Genomic DNA, 24,743 nt, shown 5'->3' with positions numbered 1-24,743 from the left:
ATGTAAAGGAAATATCATTATTTTTCTCATATTACTGTGGGATACTGAAGTGGGGGCTGTGTTTGTGTGTGTGTGACTAATTAAACTGAAGGCAGTCAGACTGCATGGTTTAAATAATCAAAGGAAGTTAGATATAAATGCAGGCATTTTGAAATGCAAATGGGCAAGCTAACATTTGCATTTGTAGATTAGTTGAGAGTTTGTTTGAATTTCAAAGGGGAATTAGAAGGTGACAAGGAAAATGTTTGCATCTTGCATGAGTTCATAGGTAAACAAGAAGCGGGGATATCATGTTTTATTGACCCTAAAGCGAAGGCAAGATGGAAACATGAAAGATCTTACATTTGGAAAAGTTAGGGTTAGGGTTTCAAAGAAAGTTTAAAAACTGATTTAAAGATAAAAGAGGAAAAATACATTTAAGAAAAGATTGAAAACTGTATAAGGGAATGGTCATTTGAAACCTTGAAAAGTGGACTGTGCGAAGACAGACTTGTGAAAATGTAGCTTCAAGCTACCCCAGAGAAGTGCTTGCTTGTTCCAGAAAGCAAGGTTTTGTTTTTTAGCTTCGGATTTCCATTGTTGAGTGAGAGGGAGTGGGAACCCCTGTGAAATACCTCCCTTATAGCAACAGTGGGTGCCTTGCTGTAATACTACTGGATGTTTTATAGATTAAGAATCTATTTGGACTGTTGCCTGGAAAAGAGTGTTTATTTGGGAGTATAGCTAGGTAGAAATCTTTTGGGAAATTTTGTAAAACTAAATTTAACTGTAACTGTAATTGTGTGCGTTTAAGTTTTCTTTTCTTAATAATGTTTTAATTTAATATTTTAAATCTCCAAAAGTGGTAGTGGACTCTTTACTTCTGACTTCAGTGCACATACCTTCTCTTAATAAAAATTCAAACTGCAAATCATTGTGATAGCTAGGCGAAGTTTCCCTTTGGGATTTGGCCAGCCCGGCAATTACCATCTGTCATGTCATAACAAAATCAACAACATGGTCCTACATGACCCGAACACGCTAGATAAATGCATGAAGCATTTATTGCAAGGAACTTAGATACTATTTAAACCACATTTTCTGGGAAGGTGATCAGCCTAATGGTTGGTTAATTGGAATTGAGGCCTATCCCCGGCTGTCATAGCTGATGACACCATATGGAGCACCACATACTGAGGAGGTGTAATGTAATGAATGAGGGCCATGTCTTCATCAGGCAAGTCGCGGAGAAAGACTTTGGGGTCCTTAAGAGTACTTGGACAGATCTGGGGCGGGGTGTTGGGGAGGTGGAGGGAGGGGGTGTTGGGGAGGTGGAGGGAGGGTGTGCTGCTGTATTTCCCAGTGACCATGATTACTTGAAGCTGCTGTGCCTTGCATGTTAGCATTCTGAGAGGAGCAGGTCAAGCCAAGGTACCTTGGGAAGCGGACAGAGGGGCAGTGAGCCCGCACAGGAGGCAATCTTTGACAGAAAACACTTGTCAGAGAGCTCAGCACCCCCAGTGTAACCTCACGCAACGAGCCTCACAAGATGCTCCCCTCCTGTCTGCTGAGAATGAAAGCCTCAGAGCCTGTTACTTTAAAATGCTGTGGACAGCTTGCTCGCCCGCCCATAAAGCCGCCTTTATTTTTATCGATAATATCTCATGTTACATTTTAACCCTGAATGGGAGATTGACATTGGCATTGTCTACAACTCTGGCATTCAAGACTGAATCTAGCCCCGGAGCGCTTAGACATCAAAAGCAAACGCACTGCAGCGAAGCGTCACCGAGCTACATTTTGATGGCAGTCCAGGCACAGCCCTTTTGCCAGGACTGGCTCCGCTTTCTATTTGTCTTCAAGATGGCGCCGGTGCCTGCGACGTCACGTCCGGCTCGGAGTCTGCGCTTCCTATCCCGTCACCATGGTGCTCTGAGCCTCAGCTGATTGCCTGTAGTGAGTATCTGTCAGAATATAAAATATCATATCAATTTGGACCATATGATGTATCTTTATAATGTATGTGCCATTTCACCAACGGAAAGTATGATGAACGGAAAATAAAGGTGGGAGCAGTGTTTTGTGCCATGAGCAAGGTTTGGGTTGCAGATGGATGCTGCGGATAAAATCTCCTGGGATAAAGCTGCTGTTATCTGATGCAGATATTAGGAATTAACAGAGTAAGAACAACACAAACAATGCATCTTTCATATGTTATATTGTCTCATTGGAAATGTGAAAGGAAAATGAATTTTCCTCTCCGGTGAAAGTGAAACTTGCATTGCTCAACGAATTTCCAGCGTCCGTCGCTTGTGCCGTTCGTTGTTTTACAAATTTTGCGTCGCGCGTACACAGAGGAAAAACGCGAAGGGTCTAGTTTTATCGGTGCTTCTAATTAAATCCAGGGCAGCAATTTGAGGCATAGGATGTTGATGCACTCAATGCCATGTTACTTCGGACTCTCTAGCCTAGCTTTGTTATCCACAATTGATATTTAAACAAAAAGTTGATAAACGTTAGTGAGTGGTACACACCAAAAAACATCAAAGCCACCTTACTTCACGCTTCTTAATTTTACTTAGATAGACAACTAGTTGGTAAGTGCAGCATCAAGCTGCTTGAGTCAGTATCAAGATCAATACAGTCGAAATGGGTGGAGCTTTCTAGCTGCATCAGCATCTTGCTTGAGTAGCACATTCCTGGACAAATATATGAGCTGTTTTGAAGCTGTTTATTTACAATGACTTAAAGTCAGTTATGTTAGTTAAGTTGGCACGGCACGGGTTTTTTAAATGGAAGTTTCATTCATTGCAAAATTAGCAGTGAAAAGAGTTATTTATATAAATTTCAACTAGACTTTATTAATTGCCCTTTTTTGGTATATTACCATAGTGTGGAATGGTTCATTTGTAAGACAATTGGTAATTGGGGAAAATATTATTTTCAATTGTGTCATTCTGATGGCAATATTGTCACGACTCACTGGGGATAGTGCGCTGTAACATCAAGCCCCACTGTTCCCCAAGCTGCGACAAATGTGAAAAGCTTGACCAAACTACCAGACTGCCCCAATTCTACCTAACTGTTAAATTTAGGTTAACAGAATAAGAGCACCAGCTTTGTAAACTTAATAAATAAATGTTTATTGAACAAATTGCCTTTAACTAGTAGAAAAAGAAAGAAATATGAATTGCTAACTTCTAACATTATAACTTAAACTCTACCCTCTTCTTAAATCCCTATACACGCACACACAAGACATGGATTTTAAGGGCGGGATAAAACAGTTCAATAGCACCAATCCAGAGTACAGGATTCAATGGGTTGATTTTAATCAATATCTTCCAAATTCCTTTAAGTTCTTTGTTGCTGACATGAGCTGGTCTTCCAGCACTTTCAGTCTGTAGTTCACTGCTTGAGTACTTGCCTTTCAATGCCTCTAACAGTGATTTTCCCCTTTTGCCTTTTGACAGGGGTTTTCAGAGAGAGCAGGCTATAGAGATATAAGGAGAAAAAGCCAGCTAGCTATTCTTGTGGAATTACTGGAATCTTCCACACACAGGAGAAGAGGTTTTAGATCTTGTTCCTCTGCTATTGCACTGCCCTCACACAAAACCTGATCAGGAGCCAATTAAAATGTTGTTGCCAGGCAGCTCCCTTGGTCCAAGATTCCTTTCTGGTGCCATCCTGTCTTCCTTGGCACGCTCTGTTCCAGGACTGCAACATTGTGTATATTGTATAAGCTTAGAGGGAGCGTTGGTCAGCCAATGGTGTTTTTAGTATGTTCCAAAATATCTAGATGATTGAACCTTTTACTTTACAGGAAAACACTGCGTGATACTAACATATTTTTACATATTTCTATGGATCACTACATGCATCAAAATTCATATTCATAATATGTAGAATACTTTTTTAATTATTTTTTTATTTTTCCTTTTAGATTCACCAAGGGCTAAGCTTCTACTCTTTCCAGATCTCTCCTTGAGGTACAGAGATGTGAGTGGTCCAAAAGCACTTAATCCTCAACTGCTCTTTCCCTTTAGGGTGTGCTAGCATTTGGCATTTATTTAGTAGCTGACTCTTAGCATATTTAGAGCTAAAAACACTCCATGTGGAGAAAAAGTTATCATTGTATGCCAGACACAATTAACTAAAAAAGAAAGTTATAATTTTCAAGTGTTATGATCCCTGTAGAGACTGATCACTTTTAAAAAGAAATTTGAATTTCCAATTAATAGCTGAACAGGTGACAACAAAATTTCACTTTTAAGCATTTACTGTAACAAAGACTAAAAGCATTATTGACTAAACACTATTTTTGTAGGCAACTTATTTTTTTAAACTACAGAACAGAACTTTTAACATAACCAAGAAAAACCCGCTATCAGATATGGGTTACACTGTCCTTTAAGTATACATTCAGTTCTCCCATAATCAGTCCAAAATGATTATTAGCTCTCGAGGTTTGACTCTGAGGGTTTATTTCTGATTCCTTCCTTTCCCAGCCTGGAAACTTTTAACTTCAGAACGGCCTTTTGTAGTGCGGGTTTTCCTGGAGACTTCTCCCTCTAGCTAATGCTAGGCAAATATTCCAGCCTCATTTTAACTCCCCACGAATTTGGTCTTTCCAATCCGAGCGCAAGCTTCCACCCGCATACCACGCAGTGAACCATAGAGACCTTCGGCCTCTTGCTGCTCTCTCTCTCCCAGATCCTGGCAGACTAACCTATCTGTGATATAAAGCAATATTTTTGGAAGGCCTGTAACCCACTTCCTTGTTACCATTCCTATCTCAAAGCTCATCACTCTGGCAATGTGAATCACATGGGCTTTGTACCTAGGTAGAGATGCTGATTAGTTATGCTGAAAGTCCCTCTCTCATCTTGGAACTTAATGGACAGTTTAAAGCACAACTGTTTACAACCTGACCTTCTCAACACTTTTCTGGGACTTTGGAGAACCGTAGTCTATCCACTGTTAGCACAGACGCTGCTGCCATTGCCTCCAAGTGTAGATACTTTGCACCTTCTTCCCAGTAAAACAATCTGGGACTCCTTTAATCTCTAACAATCAAATATCCCAGGCTTTGCTGTCAAGCAGACTTCATAAAAGGTCACATGACCCCCTTCATTTTTTTATCTTAAGTTAAAGACACAGTCCCAAAACACAACAACATTATAAACCTCATAATTGTAACACTTCTCCCCTAAAGAATGAAAAGGCATCACCATATTGATGAGTTTTCATAAACACTATCCAAAATATAAAAATTTATAGCATTCTATATACTTTAACAACTAACTTATTACATACAGTACAAGTACAAGTAATAATCTCCCCCCGCCACCCTATACTGACATATTTCCCGCCCATCTCAGCAGCATTACCCCAAATACATGTAACAGTTAAGAATTCAAGTCCACTTTATATCAGTTCTTTCTCTCATATAGATGAGAATTTGTTTCGCTGCTTGTGACTTCACCTTCCCAGATGTGTCATAGTAAACCTCCTTTCTCATGATTAAAGTTCCCATTATTTCCAAATCCTAGGTTAGGCAATTGTATCCTTGGTCTGGTTTGGTTAGCCCTATCAAGAACATTGCTGACTTCTGACAGTCCCTCTGGCTTTTGCACGTGTAAATTGTAGACGCAGAAGAAATTCTCTGGCATAATGCTTTTTACCCCCGGATTCAGAATTTCCTTTGTTTTCCTTTGTTATAATCAATCTGTGAACCACTTGGTCTGAGTTCTAACGTTTGGTCTCCATTTTCTTTCATGGCTGCAGGTTTTTAAATATCTAAATCCGTTAAAATTGTCTCAGCTAGCCAACCATCCATCCCAGTCATCTTTCTCATGTTTAAGCACAGGATTATGGTTCCCTTTTGAAGCATTAAGAATTTTGTTGAGGTTTTGCTGATGTTACGATTAAAAAATCCTTGCATTCTTTTCAGCTCTAGCATTCTTTTATATCCTTTCAGTTTCTTGTTTACCCACTCAGCACAAGCTTTGCCCTATTCCTTCCAAGCAGGAGCCACAGCTTCATTTTGAAGTTGTATTTTCCGCTCTAGGATTCAAATCTGTCTTTGTAGTTCCACAGTAACAACATCAGTTAGAGCCAAGTCATTTTAGTTTAAAGCACTGTCTCGCGTTGTTTGTCCATTAGCCTGGGGTTCTGCTGCTGAATTCTCTTTTGACACCTGTGGCTCAGCACATGCAGGCAAGCTCAACTCCTTTACCAGTTGGTTTTAACTCTTTACTGTCAACCTGAGGCTTCAGTATCTTTTCAATTTCAGAAGTTTGATTTTCTGATTATTTGGACAGCCTTTGAGTCAAATCATTGTCTTTTGGTTGATACATCCTTATCTTTAGCCACTTCAACGGATTTTGTGGAAACGTCCGGAGGCAGGACATGGTCTCCAGCTAGATCGTTCCCCAAGATAAGATCAACATTATTAATAGGCAGTTTGGACACCGGTCCTACAATAACAGTCCCACTGACTAAAGCACAATTTAAATTCATTCTACACAATTGACCAGGTAATCAATTTCCATCAATACCCTGTACCAATACACTTTTATTTGGCGAACTATGTCTTTTGCTAACATCAAGCTTTGATCTGATCTTGTATCCCTAAGCATAACTATATTTTGATCCAATTATCAGACAAAAATGTACACCCTCAAAGATAAAATACTCATAAGCTTTTATGCTCTGATTTGCAGCCCCTGTAAATACATTAATTAGTATTGGTTTGTCACAAGCTTCACTCACTGGTGCAGCATTTTCTGGAAAAACACTAGACATGCTCATAAAAACTACTGTCAGGATTTTCAGCTTCCAGCAGTTGGCTTTCACATGCCCCATTTTATGGCAAAAGTAACATGTTGTTCTCCTTGAATCATATTTATCTCCCACGCTGACTTTTTCACTATTCTGAGAAGCATCTGTCTTTTCATTTCTGCTATCTCCCTCATTGTAATAGTGTTTTGCTCATTATCACTTCATTTCTCTCTCCAGCTTCTCTGTGGTTTGCATATAAAGATTTGTGGCTCTCTATGTGATTGTGGGATAGTTCCTAACTATCATCCAAAACTGCAGCTTCTCTTATTTCAGAAACTTTACAGTCTTCTAGGTCAGACTTGATTCCTAAAGGAATATTAATTTTTAAATTCCTCCATTAACAACACCTAAGATTTTCAAAATTTTGTTCAAACTTCATCACCCTACATCATCGATCAAATGCCATTTCACTTTTGTCCAGCAACTTTCACAAAAACCTGATTCTGTCTCTTCATCAGATTTCTAAATTTTTGCCTGTAAGCTTCTGGGACTAACTCAAACACATTAAGCGCAGCAATTTTAACCATACATAATCTGCAGATTGTTCATCAGAAAGAATCAAATAAACCTCCAACAATTTCCCTACTAAAACACTCGGTAATAAATTCATCCAAATTTCTTTTGGTCATTGTAACTTGTAGCATTTTCCTCAAATGAGACAGAATACATTTCAACTCGTTCCCTATTGAACCTAGGCAAATTCCTTGTCAAATCAAATCCAAGAGTTAAATCTGATTCATTGTCTCCGCTAGCTAAAGTCAGGCAAATCTTCCAGCCTTATTTGAACTCCTCACAAATTTGGTCTTTCCAATCTGAGCATGAGCTTCCACATGCATTCTGGCACAGTGAGCCATGGAGACTTTCGGTCTCTTGTTGCTCTCTCTCTCTCCTGGACCCTGGCAGACTAACCTGCCTGTGATATACAGTGATATTTTAGGAAAGCCTGTAACCCAATATCACAATGGATTCCTCTTTACTTTTCCCATCACCATGGCAATGTGAATCACACAGGTATTATATCCAGATAGAGATGCTGATTTATGTAGCTTGAGAATCCAACTCTCTTTCATCTTGGAACTAAATGGACAGTTTACAACCTGACATTCTCAACAATTTTCTGGGACTTTGGAGACTCACCATCTATCCATTGCTAGCACACAGGCTGCTGTCATTGTTTCCAAACATAAATGCCTTCCACCTTCTTCCGAGTAAAATTCTCTAACAATCAAACGACCCAGGCCTGCTGTCAGGCAGGCTTTATAATGGGTCACATGACCCCCCTTCATTTTACCTTAAAGACACAGTCCCAAAACACAACAACCTTATAAACCTCATGATTGTAACACTCCCCCCGCCCTGCCAAAAGAATGAAAAGTCAGCACATAGTGATGAGTTTCCATAAACACTATACAAAATATAACAACTTACAATATTCTATACACTTAAACAACTAACTTACTACATTTAGTTCAAGTAATAATCACCCCCCCTCGTGCTGTCACGTAACCACCTTATAAACCTCATAATTGTAACATAAGTCAAACTAAATCAAAAGACAAATCAGTAAACTCTCCACTAATTATCCTTAAAACATATACTTATACAAAATCTAGATAACTTAAGTAAAACAGCTCTATTTTGATAACTCAAAATTTTTTTAGCTATATCTATGTTTGAAAGTAGGTAAGAGATTAATTTCTTGGAAGTGTGTTTGTGACAAACATGTACAGAATATTTTATCTTTGCAGATTTGAGACGTGAAACCAATTCAGTCATGGATTCAGCTTCTAGGGCTGCTTGCAATGGAGTGACTGAAAGGAGAACAGTTTCTCTGGTTGCTGAGGCACATGGCAAGCAGGTTTTGAATGTACTTCAGAACTTCCGGGAACAAAACATATTCTTTGACTTCACTATATTTGTCAAAGGAGTAAACTTTCCATGTCATAGGTGTATTCTGGCTGCATGCAGTGATTTCTTCAGGTACTGTAAATTAAAAGCATATCTTTTGGATATCGTTTGTTTTGTCAACTGTAATGTAGTATGCATCTTTGCATCCCTTTGGTTCAACAGTTATACAGCAAATACTGTAAGTGAACATGTTTTTGTGATCTGGTGCATAACCTATGGGCTAACCTGTAGTTGCTGTAACTTGCTAACTGGAGTGGTGCTACGCTGTAATTTCAAACCTGTAAAGGAGCTTGTACAGAACGAAATATTTAAGCAACAGAGTTCAACATTACTAAAACAGTACAATAATCAGATGTAGGGATCATGAACAATTGAATTTACCTGCGTTCATTGACTGCTTCACATTGGAAATACTTTTTAAAATATCAATCTAGACCAGGCTAATTCTGCCTCATTTTGCACCCTCTGAGGGTTTGGATGATGCTTGGATTTACATGGTTCCTCTCATTTGACAGTGGTTTCCATAAGTACACCTTGTCCCAAATGATCCAGAAGTTGCACCTTTTCTGCAATCTGCCTTTGTAAAATTGCATTCCCTAAGGACTGCCAGTTATCCTGTTGCAGAGATTGTCCAATAAACCAATGTTGTCTCGCACTCCACTATCTAATTGCCTTCAAAATGATGGATATTAAACATAGATCTAGTTTTATAGATATATATTTATGAAGCATGAAAGTCTACCAAATGCTGAAAGTACAATATAAAACATTCAGAAAAGGAAGTTTGTTATTGGTCAGTTATCTTTTGTAAGAGCATCCAAATGGGAAAAATCTTGCTTTGCCTTGGAATAAAGTCTGGCTCTGTGATAAATTCAGTTTCCACACAATCTGGTTCTACTTTCAACTTCAGCTGTTGTTTTAAATCATTTTCTAACGTCATATAATAGATTGCAAACCACATGTAGAAAGAAACTGAATAGTTTGTCTGACCTCTATCAGAGCTCCAATGAAGCCTTAAACTGTTTGAAATGGCAGCTTCCAATCTTGCTTATTCTTTTTGAATTTTTAATATTAACAAAATTGCTTTCAAATATATAATTGATGGTGTGATTATGTGATAATTGTGATTATGCAAGTCCAAAGCTAGGTAGGATTCAAGTCATTTTCAAAAGGAAAGTCTGTAGGGTACCAAAGACCACAAACAAATTCCTCCTCAGTCAGTCATTCAATAAAATGAATCACTTACGTTTTTGGATGAACAGCATTTTGTGTTATTTAATTGAAAATGCAAAAAAATAATTAATATCTGTGATTCTAAGTTTAAAAAAAATGAAACAAATGAAAATTTAAAAATTAAAAAAACAAATTAAAAAATGAAGTTTTGATTCAACATATTATTGTCGACTAGAGTAAAGTTCAGACATTGTGAATTGTACTAAACTGAAAGGTAAGTCAAGAATGGAGTTTTTAATGCAACATTAACGAATAGTGGCATTTAAGTGTAACTAAATGCATATAAAACAATGAGAAAGAATGATAGAATGTTACAGCACTAAAACTGATCATACGGCCCATCAAGTTTGCGCTGATGTTTCTCTCCACAAGCCAACCTAGTTCATTTTAACCTTACAGCTTGATTCTTACCCTTTAATAATCTCTCTAATTCCCTTTTAAGAAATAAATGGTCCCTGCAGCAACAAAGGTTTTCAGCAGAGAATTCCAAATTCTAATCGCCCTGTGTATAAAGAAATTTACTTTTAAATCCCCTTTATGTGGCTATCTTAAATTTAAGTCCTCTAGTTCCCATCCCTCTAACCTGTGGAAACAATTTAATACTGCTTGTATCATAACCCATAACCTTCTTAACTTAGTGATATTTACATAATGATGTTCCTACTGCCTGCTGCTGGGTCTTCCTTTGATGACCCTATTAGATCTGCTTCTGGTGCCTAACCCATTACAACATCTAAGTGCTCCTTGATTGGGAAGAGAAAGTGTGGCGATATTCTGTTCTTGGTTATCCGTATGGATATAGGTTTGCCATGGATAACTCCTTGGATTCAGTGGGGTCAGTCAGTCTCAGAAACATTCTGGTTATCTGCTTTTTTTCAGATGTTGATTATCACTGCTAGCATGATGGTGGGACCCATGAATGTAACACTGAACTTCCCTTTTTATCTTCTCTGGTTCATTATTCTTAAGCAGGCATATTCCTTAACCTCTCTGAAGGTGAACCAAGTTAACACTATGTGAGGTCTTTTTTCCACAGTAGACAAAACAGACAGATGTCATTAACTTCATAAAATCAGAACAGTTTATGTTTGTGAACTGTTACAAAAATATGTGAGCACACATTTCACAAGCCCACTTTAGGATATCTTATCTTAATGTGAGAAGATAGCCTTTCTGTTACCAAAGTGCTTCTCCACTGCAGCCTTACTTCTACCTTCACTGACCTTGGGTGTCTTATGTCAGTTTTTATAAAGATTCTCTTTAAAGACAAGCAGAAGTAAGAGATTTATCATCATCAATGTGCCAGATGTTGCTGGAATGAGCAGATAATGCTAAAAAATGGACCATTGTTTGGGAACTCTTCAAAACAATGGCCCATCCCACATTTAAAACACCTCTTGACACCATTGGATCGACAACACAGTGGGACTGAGGCCTAGCAAAGCACTTTTCAGCAATATTCTGCTCATTTTCAGATTTAGAACAGGTATAAGAGCTGCGACAGCACATTCAACTCTGTTATACTTGCAGCAGACTGCCCAATTTGTCTAGGTTAGAGTATGTACATGCAATGAATTGAGGGATTATTAATTCCTCTTGTACAAGGTTGATAGGGTCAGGGCTATTTTTGTACCCAGTATTTGTTTAATTACAAGAGGGGCAGGATTGGTCTATCTGCGTGGAAATGCCTTGTGTGAGGGACATGTTCAGTTTGTAGCCTGAAAGTTGGTCGAACTCCTTGATCACTTGGAAGATGACAAGTAGTGAATTAGTAGGGCTGCTTGCATATATTGTCAACAGTGTTATTTTGTTAACAGTCCCAAAAATCTACGTTCCGTGGATAGATTAATTTGCCCTAATGGCTGTTGTCAATAGTTTTTTTTAAACCAATTCAAAAAGGAGGGAGAGAGGGCTCCCCATGTGATCCCATAATGGAAAGGAAATGCAAGGGAGGCATATATGTTAGAATATGCTGTAGAATTCATATGGGAACAGATGTATCAATCCAAATGTCATTCTGTCAAGCTTTTGGAGTGTAAAGTCGCATTACACTTGATAGTAAGCCTTCTGCACGCCCATTGAGAGAAGCAAGGGCTTTTGCATTGGTAATTATGTTACAAATTCCCTGGTATTCTCCTAGTGCCCCATATAAAACTTGTTTGTTCTCAGTGGGCTGTTTTAAAAGCTGTCATGTACATTCTCAAGGGCAAGAATATTAGTTGGTATTAATAGTCTTTATTGATCAGCAATATGGACCTTGCCTGTAGGATGTGCATAAAGTGGAATTTTGGGCTTTCTTGTGAGTAAGTGTGATTATTACTTCCCTGAGTGAGCCTAATGGATGCTTATGTCTGGTATGTGCTGGGATAATTTCCATTGCTATTATAGCTAGTATTGCTTTAGTAGAACTTTATCGAATTTAATAGGGAACCTATTCTTAACAGTGCACTTAGAAAATGAGAGAATGATCAGAGTCAAGATAGTTTACGAAAGGAAAATCATGTTTGATAAACTTATTAGAATTGTTTGAGGATGTAACTAATAAGGCAGAGAAAGCTCCTGTGAAACACCTTGGGATATTTTATTACATTAAAGACACTATATAAATGCAAGCTGTTGATATTAAAGGAGTGGAAAGGTGAAGTATAAATTTTCTAGGATCTTATAGTTGTAAAGAGAAACTTCAGTAAAAGGTACTTTTAACTAGACCTAAAAAGATTATAATAAGAGTTTTACAGGATTATGAAGGGTTATGATAAGGTAGGTTGTTTCCACTAGATGACAAGAAGAGAACAAGAGTGTATAAAAACAAGAATGTATAATAGATTCATAGAATGGTTACATTACAGAAGGAAGCCATTTGGCCCGACGAGCCTTTGCCTACTTTCTGCAAAAAAAAATTTAGTCAGATCTACTCCCTCACCCTTTCCCCATAACAGTGAAAGTTTTTTTTCCCTTCAGGCGCTTATCCAACTCAATTTTGAAAGCCACAATTGAATTTGCCTCCATTGCCATTTCAGATCATAACCACTTGCTGCATAAAATTTTTTTCCTTATGTTGCCTTTGCTTCTTTTGCCAATCATATTAAATCTATGTCCTCTGGTTCTCTATTCTTCTGCCAATGGGTGCACTTTCTCTCTATCTATGCTGTCTAGACCTGTCATGATTTTGAACACCTCTATCAAATCTCCTCTCAACCTTCTCTTCTTCGAGGAGAATATTCCCAGCATCTCCAACCTATCCACATAACAGAAATCCCTTATCACTGGAGCCAATCTCAAAAATATTTTCAGCACCCTCTCTCAGACCTTCACCACCTTCCTAAAGTGGAATGCCCAGAATTGGACATAATACCCCATTTGAGGCTGAATCATCAGTATTTTGCTTTATTTCTCTATTTATAAAACCCAGGATCCCCTGTGCCTCTGACTACTTTCTCAACCTGCCCTGCCACCCTCAATGATTTGGGCACATATACTCACAAGGTCTTTCTGTTCCTATACCCCTTCAGAATTGTACAGAAAGCATTAAAGCGGATATTTGAAAAAACTTTTACACAGATGGTTTGAACGCGGATTTCTCTGCCATGGATCATTATTGAACCGAAGGCCATAATTATTTTAAAATGGATTTGGATAGTTGTTGGAAAAGAAGTATGAATGGGTATGGGGTTGGCGGGGTGGGGAGGCGGTGGGGTGAACCAGGTGCTATGAAATTAGATGGCTTATGTGGAGAAAACATTCAGTGGAAGGATCAAATTCTGTGCTGTGATATTATATAATTCTATCTTGTTTTTAATACTCAGTGACCTATGTATGAAACCCAGAATCCCATTTGCCTTTCTGTGGTCTTTCCCACTTGCATTTACACCTTTAAAAGGCCTGTGTAACTGCTGCCTTAGACCTCTGTTCCACCAGTTTTAAGAATCTTACGATCTATGTCACGACTCACTGGGGATAGTGTGCTGTAATACCAAGCCCCACTGTTCCCTGAGCTGCGACAAATGTGAAAAGTTTGATCAAACCACCAAATTGCCCCAATTCTACCAACTGTTTAATTTAGGTTAACAGAATACAAGCACCAGGTTTGTAAACTTAATAAGTAAATAACTGTTTATTGAACAAATTGTCTTTAACCAGTGGCAAAAGAAAGAAATATGAACTGCTAATTTCTAACTCTACAACTTAAACTCTATCCCTTCTTAAATCCCTATATACACACATACAAGACACATAAGACACACAAAAACATGGATTTTAAGGGTGGGATAAAATAGTTCAATAGCACCAATTCCGGAGTACAGGATTTGATGGGTTGATTTTGATCGATGTCTTCCAAATTCCTTTCAGTTTTTTGTTGATGACACGAGGTGGTCTTCCAGCACTTTCAGTCTTTAGTTCACTGGTTGAGCACTTGCCTTTCAATGTCTTTAACAGTGATTTTCCCCTTTTTCTCTTGACAGGGGTTTTCAGAGAAAAAGCAGGTTATAAAGATATGAGGGAAAAAAACAGCTAGCTATTATTGTAGAATTACTAGAATCTTACACACACCGAAGAAAGAGGTCTTAGGTCTTCTCTTTTCAGGCTAGGAGCTATTCTGCTGCACTGCTCTCACACAAACCCTGGTCACCTGGTCAGGAGCAAATTAAAACGTTGTTGCCAGGCAGTTCCCCATTAGACCAGACTCCTCCTCGGCACCATCCTGTCTTTAATGCACACTCTGTTCCAGGACAGCAACATTGTATATATCCCTCACACTATTCCGGTAGAAATGTCTTTCAAACTGCAGCCATTGTAATTTTAATCCACAGTCCAACAGAAATAAAAAATGCAAGTTCTTTACATGCCTCCATCAATAAAAGAGATGAAACACCATTCCAAAAATGCGTTTCATCACAAGGTATGTGACACAATGGACTTACTTCGATTCGTCCTTCCTCCCCCGTATACAATCTTATACAATCTTCAACATTTCTTACCCCTTTAACTTATTTCAGTATTTTACACCTGGGACAATGCATCCGTGATCACATTATCTTTGCCGGCAACGCGAACAAGCTTCACATTAAATGGTTGAAACAATAGACTCCATCTAAACAATCTCGCATTTCATGTTTTAACCTTTCAGTGAATGCCAGCGAATTATGGTCAGTGTAGATTAGTGTTTCTTTGTTATCGTGTCAGACATAAACTTCAAAGTGTTGAAGAGAGAACAACAATGCTACAATTTATTTTTCTACTGTAGAGTACTTCCTCTGATATTGATTTAGTTTCTTGGAAAAGTACCCCACTGGCTTCTCTATCCCTAATTTATTACCTTGTAATGGGACTGTACCTACTTCCAGGTCACTAGCATCAATTGCCATTTTAAAAGGTTTGGTAAAGTCAGGGGTGGCCAACACTGGTTCATTTATTAAGATTGCCTTCAGTATTTCAAAGGCTGCTTGGCATTCTGCTGACCACTATTGCCTGTTTTCTTGTTGGTGAGAGGTATAGCTATCGTGCTGAAGTTAGTCACACACTTCCGATAAAACCTACACATTCCCAAAAATCTCATGATTTCTCGTGCTACTTTTCATGCTCCTGTGAGTCTTGCTAGAAACATGGACATGTAATCCAACATGGAAGATTCACCTTTCTGCTTTAGGAACTTTTCCTTAATCACTTTTAATGGATCTCTTATTTCATGACCATAGATCAATTCAAATGGACTAAATCCAGTAGATTCATTTGGTAGCGTATAGTAAGAAATCTAAACCTTTGCCCCAATCCTTTGGGTATTGATGACAATAGGTCTTAATCATGGTTTTGAAAGTCTGATGGTGTCTCTGTAAAGCTCCCTGTTTCTGTGGATGATAGACGGTAGACTTTAGTTGTTTGATACCCAAGCTACTGATTATGTCCTGGAAAATGTTAAACATGAATTTAGAACCTTGGTCAGATTATATTTCAATTGGTAGGCCATAATGAGTGAAAAAATTGAACTAACTTTTCCACTACCATGTTAGCTGCAATTGTCCTTAAAGGAATAGCTTCTGGAAATCGGGCTGACATACCCGTGATTGTAAGGATATGCTGATGTCCTGCTTTCGTTTTGGGCAATGGTCCTCCATAATCTACTAATACCCGACTGAATGGTTCTTCAAAAACTGGTATGGGTGTTAAAGGTGCTGGTTTGATTACATCTTGACTACCCGACATGTATGACACATTTTACAAAATTGCATTACATCCTTATGAAGTCTTGGCCAGGTAAAATACCTGTTTATTGATGCTTGGGTTTCCTGTATTCCTACATGTCCTGCCATAGGAATTTCTTATGCTACTCGCAATATCTCCTTACGATATTTGGGCGGTACCACTATCTGATGACCAACCGTCCATTCTCATTTGCAGGTCTGTGAGGGTGTCTCCACTTCCTCATCAGAACTCTGTTTTTAATGTAATAGCACTCTGGAACTCCTTCGGCCTCAGCTTCGGTTTGAGCTGACTGTGCTAGCTTGTTTAACTCTGGATCTGCTTTCTGAGCCTCAATTAATGAAGACATGCCAAACACTTCCTTTGAGTTCTCCTCATCCTTAAAGAAAGTTTTGGCTACTCTAACATCTGCTTGTGGTATTACTTTGACCTCTGGTGATGGACTTTGTTTAGTCATTGCTCTCGTCACTACACACGGTCGAAAAATACCAGGAACTTGTTCTTGTAGCTGCTCTGTCTCTTTAGCCTCTCTTGGACTTTCCGTAATTATGGGTAAAGCTATAACCTTCATTCTTGCCAAATCACTCCCCATCCATGGGTAATTTCTTAATCACACCTACAACCACTGATCCAGACAACAAATCGCACTCCAATTACACTTTGTACAATGGAACCGGGATATACTCTCCACTTATCCCGTTTACCTATACTTTATCTTTCATTGAACTCTCTGGACAGAAAACTAGGTCCTTCTCCAGTAAAAAAGTTTGACTAGCTCCTGTGTCCTTAATATAGTTATGGGTTTAGCTGCATCATTTGATGAAAAAGGGATTATCTCCCCTTTAGACAAAAACCCTTTATATCTCTCATCTACCTAATTCACTTCATCTGCATATACAGCAGTGTTTACCTCCAGTCCCTTATTTGTAGTTAAAGCTGCAATTTGATCCGTGGCATTTTCTTTTTGAGATCCCTTTTCGGACTCTCTCTTACAAACTCCAATAAGTCCCAGGGGCTTCCCTCGCAACTTCCAGCATTCTGAATGAATGTGTCCCACTATATTACAATGGAAACACTTAGGCCAGTATATTGTCATCGATGTGCGTGGCCAGGCCCGACACGCCGATGTGCGAAATGATGCGCGGTGATGTCAGGCATGCGTCCCGACATCATCACGCGTCATTTAAATATTCCATTCGGCAGGCGCGCGCCAAACTGTCAACAGCCCATTAAGGCCATGAAACGAAATGTAGTTAGCAATGCTGCCTGTCCAACCTTAAGGTTGGCGGGCAGGCGAAGAGCCCAAGCGGCCTTTACGTTTTTCAGGAAACCTCATCCACGGGTGGGATGAGGTTTCCTGAAGGTTTTATAAAATTATTAACTAATTTTTGCACAATTCACAAACATGTCCCAGCTCATGTGACACTGTCACATGAGTGGACATGTTTAAATAATTTTTAGTTTTATTATTTAAAAACTTTTATTATGTACTTAATCCCCCGAAGCAGCACCCGTGCCTCAGTGAGATCGCTGTGCTCTTTCACGCACATGCGTGAAAGAGCGCAGGCCCCGACTCTCCCTCCTCCCGCATAGGTAGCACTGAGCGCTATCAGCCAGGCGTCATGCTGGGTGGGCCTTAATTGGCCCGCCCACATAAAATGGTGGCTCACAGCTGATCGCGGGCGGCGATTGGCTCCGCGCCCACACCCACCCAGCCCACCTGACATAGGCAAGTTTCTGGCCTTAGGCCTTCAAGTTTCACCTACACCCTCAGTACCTTCCTTCCTGATCTGGAGAGGGGATCTCAAGGCATTCCCAGCTATCCATTCTTTACCCTGGCTACTTGCCTTCCTTTCACTCTCCCACTTTCTATCCTTTTCAAATTTATGGGGGTGATGGAAAAAAGGTTTAGTTTTATGGATCAGCTCATTACTGCTGCCTGTCTAGCAGTTGCAACCCTTTGGTCTTCAACATGGGTCCTTATTACAGAAGTTAGAGAATTTTAAAATTTTTCCATGAGAACAGTCTCCCTGAGAACTTCATAGGTAGTTTCAACTCCTAATGCTCATATCTACCTGTCAAAACTACTTTGCTTAACCTTTTCAAATTCAATGTAAGTTTGCCCAGGCTGTTTCCTTAAATTTTGAAACTTTCATCTGTATGCTTCAGGGACCAACTTATACTCACTCAAAATGGCCTTTTTCACCACATCATAATCCCTAGAAACCTCCTCTGACAGTGAAGCATAAATCTCCTGTGCTCTACCTGTCAATTTGCTCTGCATGGGCAATGTTCAGTTTTCCTTTGGCCAATTCATCTGTTTAGCTATCTTCTCAAATGAAATAAAGAATGCTTCAACATCCCTTTCCTCAAACTTGGGAAGAGCTTGTACAAGTTTAAACATCTCCCCACTGGGTTCTGATCTAGAGATAAGTCCTGCCTTTTTTTTAACTGCCAGCATTTTAAGCTGGAATTCTCCCTCTCTTTTCTTCTCTTTCCTCCTTTTCTAACTTCGCCATTTATAATTCACTTTTTTGTTTTCTTTCTCTCTCCTGTCTTTCTGCCTGTTCCCTTCAGAACGTCCTTTCTCTTTCCTTTGCAATGCATCTTTCTCTTCTTTTCTGTTGCCTCTAGTTCCAATTTTTTCTTTATTTGCAACTGAATTTGAGCCCATTCCAATGAACCACGCCTTGGAGAACGTGATCTCTCAGATATTCCTTCCAGTTTGAAATGCTGTGCCATCTCTTCGATTACCTCTGCCTTTCTAGCTTTGGCAGGCAACCCTACTCTTAGGGCAGGATTTTCCCGTCGGGGAGCGGGGCCTGCTCGCCAACGCATAAAATGACGCGCGGAACTCCCGACGCCACCGCGCCCCATTTAAATTTTCAGGTAGGCGGGGGCTCAGCAAAATCAGCTGTGCGCCCGCCGACCTGGCAATGACCAATTGAAGCCATTGACAGAGTCATTAAACTAATTAATGGACCTGCCCATCCAACCTTAAGGTTGGCGGGCTTTAGAAAAAGCATGAAACCTCATCCACGGGCAGGATGAGGTTTCATGTAGGTTTTTAAACATTTAATTAAAGCTTTTTAAAAAGTTATGGACATGTCCCAACTCACCATGAGGGGACATGTCAGGGAATTTTTTTAAAAAATAAATTATACATTAGAGCCGATCTCCCTGAGGCAGCACTTAGCCTCAGGGAGATGAGTGTTCTGTTTCATGCGCATGCGCGAAAGAGCGCACTCTCAGGTTTAGGGATTCCCCCTCGCCCGCATAGGGAGCGCATAGCGCTTCCGTGCGGACGTCACGCTGGGCGGGCCTTAATTGGCCCGCCCACGCAAATTGGCAGCTTGCCCTCAATCGGGGGTGCCGATTGGAGGTGCGTCTCTGTGTGCCCACACTTCAACATCCCCCCCGATGGGGGGGGAAATCATGCCCTTAATGTACTTGCCAATTCGATTAACCTGGCTTTTGGGAGCCCTTGTAAAATCGTCAGAAACATCTCTTCCACTTGCAGGAAAGTTATAGCAGTTTCCAGTGCCATCTTATTTTTGATAGTATAAACCTGGTGTTTCCTTAGAGCTTTTACTACTTACTAAATCTGCACCCAAATTGCCGTTGTCTTTTGTTCCAAAATATCCCGGACCCGAGCCCCCAAATTTTGTCACAACTCACTGGGGATAGTGCGTTGTAATATCAAGCCCCACTGTTCCCTGAGCTGGGACAAATGTGAAAAGTTTGACCAAACCACCAGATTGCCCCAATTCTACCTAATTGTATAAATTAGGTTAACAGAATAAGGGCACCAGGTTTGTAAACTTAATAAATAAATAACTGTTAATTGAACAAATTGTCTTTAGCCAGTGGCAAAAGAAAGACATATGAACTGTTAATTTCTAATTCTATGACCTAAACTCTAGCCCCTTCTTAATTCCCTATACACACACGTACAAGACACATAAGACACACAAAAGCATGGATTTTAAGGGTGGGACAAAATAATTCAATAGCACCAATTGCGGTGTACAGGATTCAGTGGGGTTGATTTTGATCAATGTCTTCCAAATTCCTTTCAGTTCCTTGTTGATGACACAAGGTGGTCTTCCAGCACTTTCAGTCTTTAGTTCACTGGTTGAGCACTTGCCTTTCAATGTCTCTAATGGTGATTTTCCCCTTTTTCTATTGACGGGTTTTCAGAGAAAGAGAGAGGGAGCAGGTTATAGAGATATGAGGGGAAAAAACAGCTAACTATTATTGTAGAATTACTGGAATCGTATATACACAGGAGAAAGAGGTTTTACGTCTTTTCTCTTTTCAGGCTAGGAGCTATTCTGCTGCACTGCTCTCACACAAACCCTGGTCATCTGGTCAAGAGCCAATTAAAACATTGATGCCAGGCAGTCCCCCATTAGACCAGACTCCTCCTCAGCACCATCCTGTCTTTCATGGTGCAGTCTGTTCCAGGACAGCAACATTATATATATCCCTCAACTGTTCCAATAGACATATCTTTCAAACTGCAGCCATTGTAATTTTAATCCACAGTCCAACAGAAATAAAAATATATGTTCTTTACATTTAGAGTATATTTATTTATAATATCCTTGGCAGAAACTTGGGACCCAGAGTAGACATCATTCTCAAATCGAGGGACAGCTGACGACGACTTATTTACATAGTTCATTTACCCAAAATATTCTAGTTCACATTTCTCTGCATTAAAGTGCATGTCATCTGCCTGTCCACTCCCTACTAACTTGTCCATGTCCTGCTGTATTTTTATTCCAAGGTCCCTAATCAGCAAATTCAAATTTATTCCTCTTATTCCAAAGCATAAATATAAATTAAAAACAAATGGGATTCCAGCAGAAATTTCTCGGTGACACGACTATCCACATGTCATCCATTTACTCCTAACCTTTCACTTTCATTGTACTAACTACTTCTCTATGAATGTTACAATCTCTTTAATACCTACACCTTAATTTTCATAAGTCACTTAACCTTATCAGACACACAAAAGCTGAAATATACAACATTCAATGTATTCCCTTTATATAATGTAATTTCCCCCCAAAAAATCAATTCAGTTCGTCAAACATAACCTGCTGATTGTTTCTCATTAGCCTATGCCTTTGAATATTTTTCTCCAGCTATAAATGGAGCAGTTCAGATTTTTTGGAGGCTGTTAAAGCAATGCTCCTCTATTGTTATCTATTCTTGGAATTTATGTATAACCTGTGTTATATGTCTCTAACCTCATTACTGCTTTAGATATTTTGGATTAATGCTCATAGTTTTTTTGTAACTTCCATCATTGATATATTTCAGTCATATTAAGGTGCTACAGCACACACACACACATTTTTGTCTGTGCCAGCACTTTGCTAGAGCTGTCCAAAACTAACTTCCTTTTTTCTGCTGACTTGCCATAACCCAGAACTTCTTCTGCTTCAGATATACTTGAATGGGCTGTCATTTTAATTTTCTGGATATGAATTAGAAAAATGGTATGTTTAAATCAGTTCTGAATTTTTAGAAAAAAAAATTCATGTTTGTGTACTACCATAAAACTTGCTCAAAAAGTAACTTGAAAAATTGTAATCTGGACTATGTTATTTATTAAGCATTGTTCAAACTGCAAATCATGTAAGAAATATTTAAGATTCGCAATTTCTGTAATGTCCTGGTAAAGACAGTAGTTATATTACTGTTTCCCTTGCAGAGCCATGTTTGAAGTTCACATGAGGGAAAGAGATGATGGAAGTGTAAAAATCACTAATTTATCTCCGGAAGCTGTGAGGGCATTCCTGGATTTTGCTTACACAGGGCATGCAGAGATATCAGAGACCAATGTTGAAATGTTCTTTCAGATGTCTTCATTTCTTCAAGTGTCCCTGCTAGCTAAAGCCTGCAGTGATTTTCTGATCAAAACCCTTGATCTCACCAACTGCTTACAACTTTTGTCTCTCTCTGAGGGTTATGGTTCTACTACTTTGTACAATCATGCTTTGCTATTTGTAGTGCAGCACTTCTCTCTTCTGTTAAAATCAAATGATTTCTTAGAAATGAATGCTGGATTACTAGAAAAATGCCTTGAAGCTGATGCATTGAACGTCCCTGATGAGGACACTGTTTTGAATGCTGTTCTTCAGTGGACTCAATATGATGTTGACACGAGAGAAAAGCATTTGCCTCACTTGATTAATCTTGTGAGATTGCATCAGCTATCTAAAGAAACTCTGGAGGATTTTATGAGGTCAGAAAGTTTACTAGCAAATAATCCTGAATGCATGGAATCCATTCATAATGTTCTCGATAAACTTGAAGAGCTTAATGGGCTCTTTCCTGATGCAAGACCATCCACAACAGAAAAATACATATTTGTTCACAAAACTGAAGAAAATGGTGTGATTAAGCATACATTTTGCTATAACATTGAAAGTGATACCTGGAAGGAATTGCCTGCTACAAATATTATTGATTTTCCAGGGTCAAGTTTGGTTACCTTTGGAGAAAAAATATTTATTACTGGAGGATGTAAGATCAGCTGCAGTAAATCTATACGATTGCACATTGCAGAAAGATGTCATGATGCAACTGACCAGACATGGTGCTATTGTCCAAAGACAAACAATTTCACTTCTGTTTCATCAATGAAAAACTCTCGGACCATGCACACATCGGTTATTGCAATGGATCAGCTTTTTGTAGTAGGTGGGAAAACCAGAGGAGCACAAGAAATCCGGAGTCTTCTAAATGTTGAATCCTACAACCCTCTTACCAAAGAATGGAGATCAGTGAGCCATTTGCCGAGAGGAATTTATTATCCAGAAGCAAGTGCTTGCAATGACATTATCTATGTTCTTGGATCTGAAGTGGAAATAGCTGATATCTTCAATCCGTCATTAGATTGTTTTTTCAAATACAATGTGTCCTCTGATCAGTGGTCAGAACTTGTTGCAGAATTTGGCCAGTTTTTTCACGCTACTCTTGTGAAAGCTGTCCCAGTGAATTGCACGTTGTATATTTGTGACCTTTCTACTTACAAAGTCTACAGTTTTTGTCCAGAAACCTGCGTTTGGAAAGGCGAGGGCTCATTTGAGTGTGCAGGCTTCAATGCAGGGGCTATTGGGATTTCAGACAAGATTTACATTTTGGGTGGGGATTATGCTCCTGATGAAATCACAGATGAGGTACAGGTGTACCACAGTAGCAGATCTGAATGGGAGGAAGTATCACCAATGCCCAGGCCTTTAACAGAGTTTCATTGTCATGTAATTCAGTTTAACAGATATAGGGATCCCTGGAAAAGTCAATTGTAATGGCCATTTTTATTTGGTGATAAATAGCTTTCAATTTAGTCCCAGCTACTTATTTATATTTGTTTTTAATTCAAATAATTATTCATTTTCAAGCTAATCCTTTTCCCCCAAAAATAATGTAACCTTTCTTTTCTCCAAAGGCAGGAATATTGATCCACATACTCAGTAGCTGTGTACTTCCTCGTCCAATGATTATTTCTCATCTTGAGTTCTAGATGATGATTGCTGGCAAACTATTTGACAGCACTACCATCACAGCCAAGCTTAATCCTTTTGTCACTTACTATAATACAATCAGAGTTAACATGGTTTCATGAAAGGGAAATCGTGTTTGACAAATTTATTAGATTTCCTTAAGGATGTAACAAGCAGGGTGGATAAAGGGGAACCAGCAGATGTGTATTTGAATTTCCAAAAGGCATTTGATATGATGCCACATAAAAGGTTACTGCAGAGTTAGGGGTAATATATTAACATGGATAAAGATTTGGCTAACTGACAGGAAACAGAGAATCAGGATAAATGTGTTATTTTGAGGCTGGCAAACTGTAATTAGTGGGGTGCCACAGGGATCAGTGCCGGAGCCTCAACTATTTACGATCTATATTAATGACTTGGTTAAGGGGACAGAATGTATTATAACCAAATTTGCAGATGACACAAAAATAGGTATGTAAGCAAATTGTGAGGAGGACACAGCCTACAAAGGGATATAGATGGGGTAAGTGAGTGGACAAAAAATTGGGAGATGGAATACAATATGGGAAAATGTGAGGTTATCCACTTCAGCAGGAAGACTAGAGGAGCAGAATATTATTTAAACGGAGAGAGACTGCAGAATGTTGCGGGTCAGGGAGATCTGAGTGCTGTTGTACATAAATAACAAAATGTCAGCGTGCAGGTACAGCAAGTCATTAAGAAGACAAATGAAATTTTGACCTTTATTGCTAGGAGGATGGAGTATAAAAATAGGGAAGTCTTGTTACAACTGTCAGGGCAGTGGTGAAGCCACACCTAGAGTACTGTGTACAGTTTTGGTCTCCTTCTTTAAGGAGGCATATACTTGCATTGAAAGCAGTTCAGAGAAGGTTCGTTAGGATGATTCCTGGGATAAAGAGGTTAGTCTTTGAGGAAACGTTCAACAGGTTGGGCCTATATTCATTGGAATTTAGAAGAATGAGAGATAATCTTATTGAAACGAATAATATTCTGAGGGAGCTTGACAGGGTAGATGCTGAAAGGACATTTCCCATT

At 39.1% G+C, this 24,743-nt stretch overlaps 1 protein-coding gene across 4 annotated transcripts; it reads left to right on the top strand.

The window, feature by feature from the left end:
* The first annotated feature begins 1,806 nt into the window (after positions 1-1,806).
* Positions 1,807-23,489, top strand: kbtbd3 (kelch repeat and BTB (POZ) domain containing 3). 4 transcript variants are annotated; one of them, XM_078545506.1, is made up of 4 exons: positions 1,807-1,935; positions 3,923-3,978; positions 8,571-8,802; positions 21,890-23,489. In XM_078545506.1, exons 3-4 carry the CDS (start codon positions 8,597-8,599, stop codon positions 23,487-23,489), a joined length of 1,806 nt encoding a protein of 601 aa, XP_078401632.1. In that variant the 5' UTR covers positions 1,807-1,935; positions 3,923-3,978; positions 8,571-8,596. The 4 variants fall into 4 exon arrangements, with proteins under 4 accessions (XP_078401632.1, XP_078401631.1, XP_078401633.1 ...); XM_078545505.1 differs by having other exon boundaries at positions 1,887-1,935; positions 3,923-3,968; XM_078545507.1 differs by having other exon boundaries at positions 1,887-1,935; positions 8,553-8,802.
* Positions 23,490-24,743: the final 1,254 nt, after the last annotated feature.

The sequence above is a fragment of the Cetorhinus maximus genome, chromosome 7, assembly GCF_964194155.1.
Source record: "Cetorhinus maximus chromosome 7, sCetMax3.hap1.1, whole genome shotgun sequence".
Lineage (NCBI taxonomy): Eukaryota > Metazoa > Chordata > Chondrichthyes > Lamniformes > Cetorhinidae > Cetorhinus > Cetorhinus maximus.
This window is presented reverse-complemented; position numbering and strand designations above follow the sequence as displayed.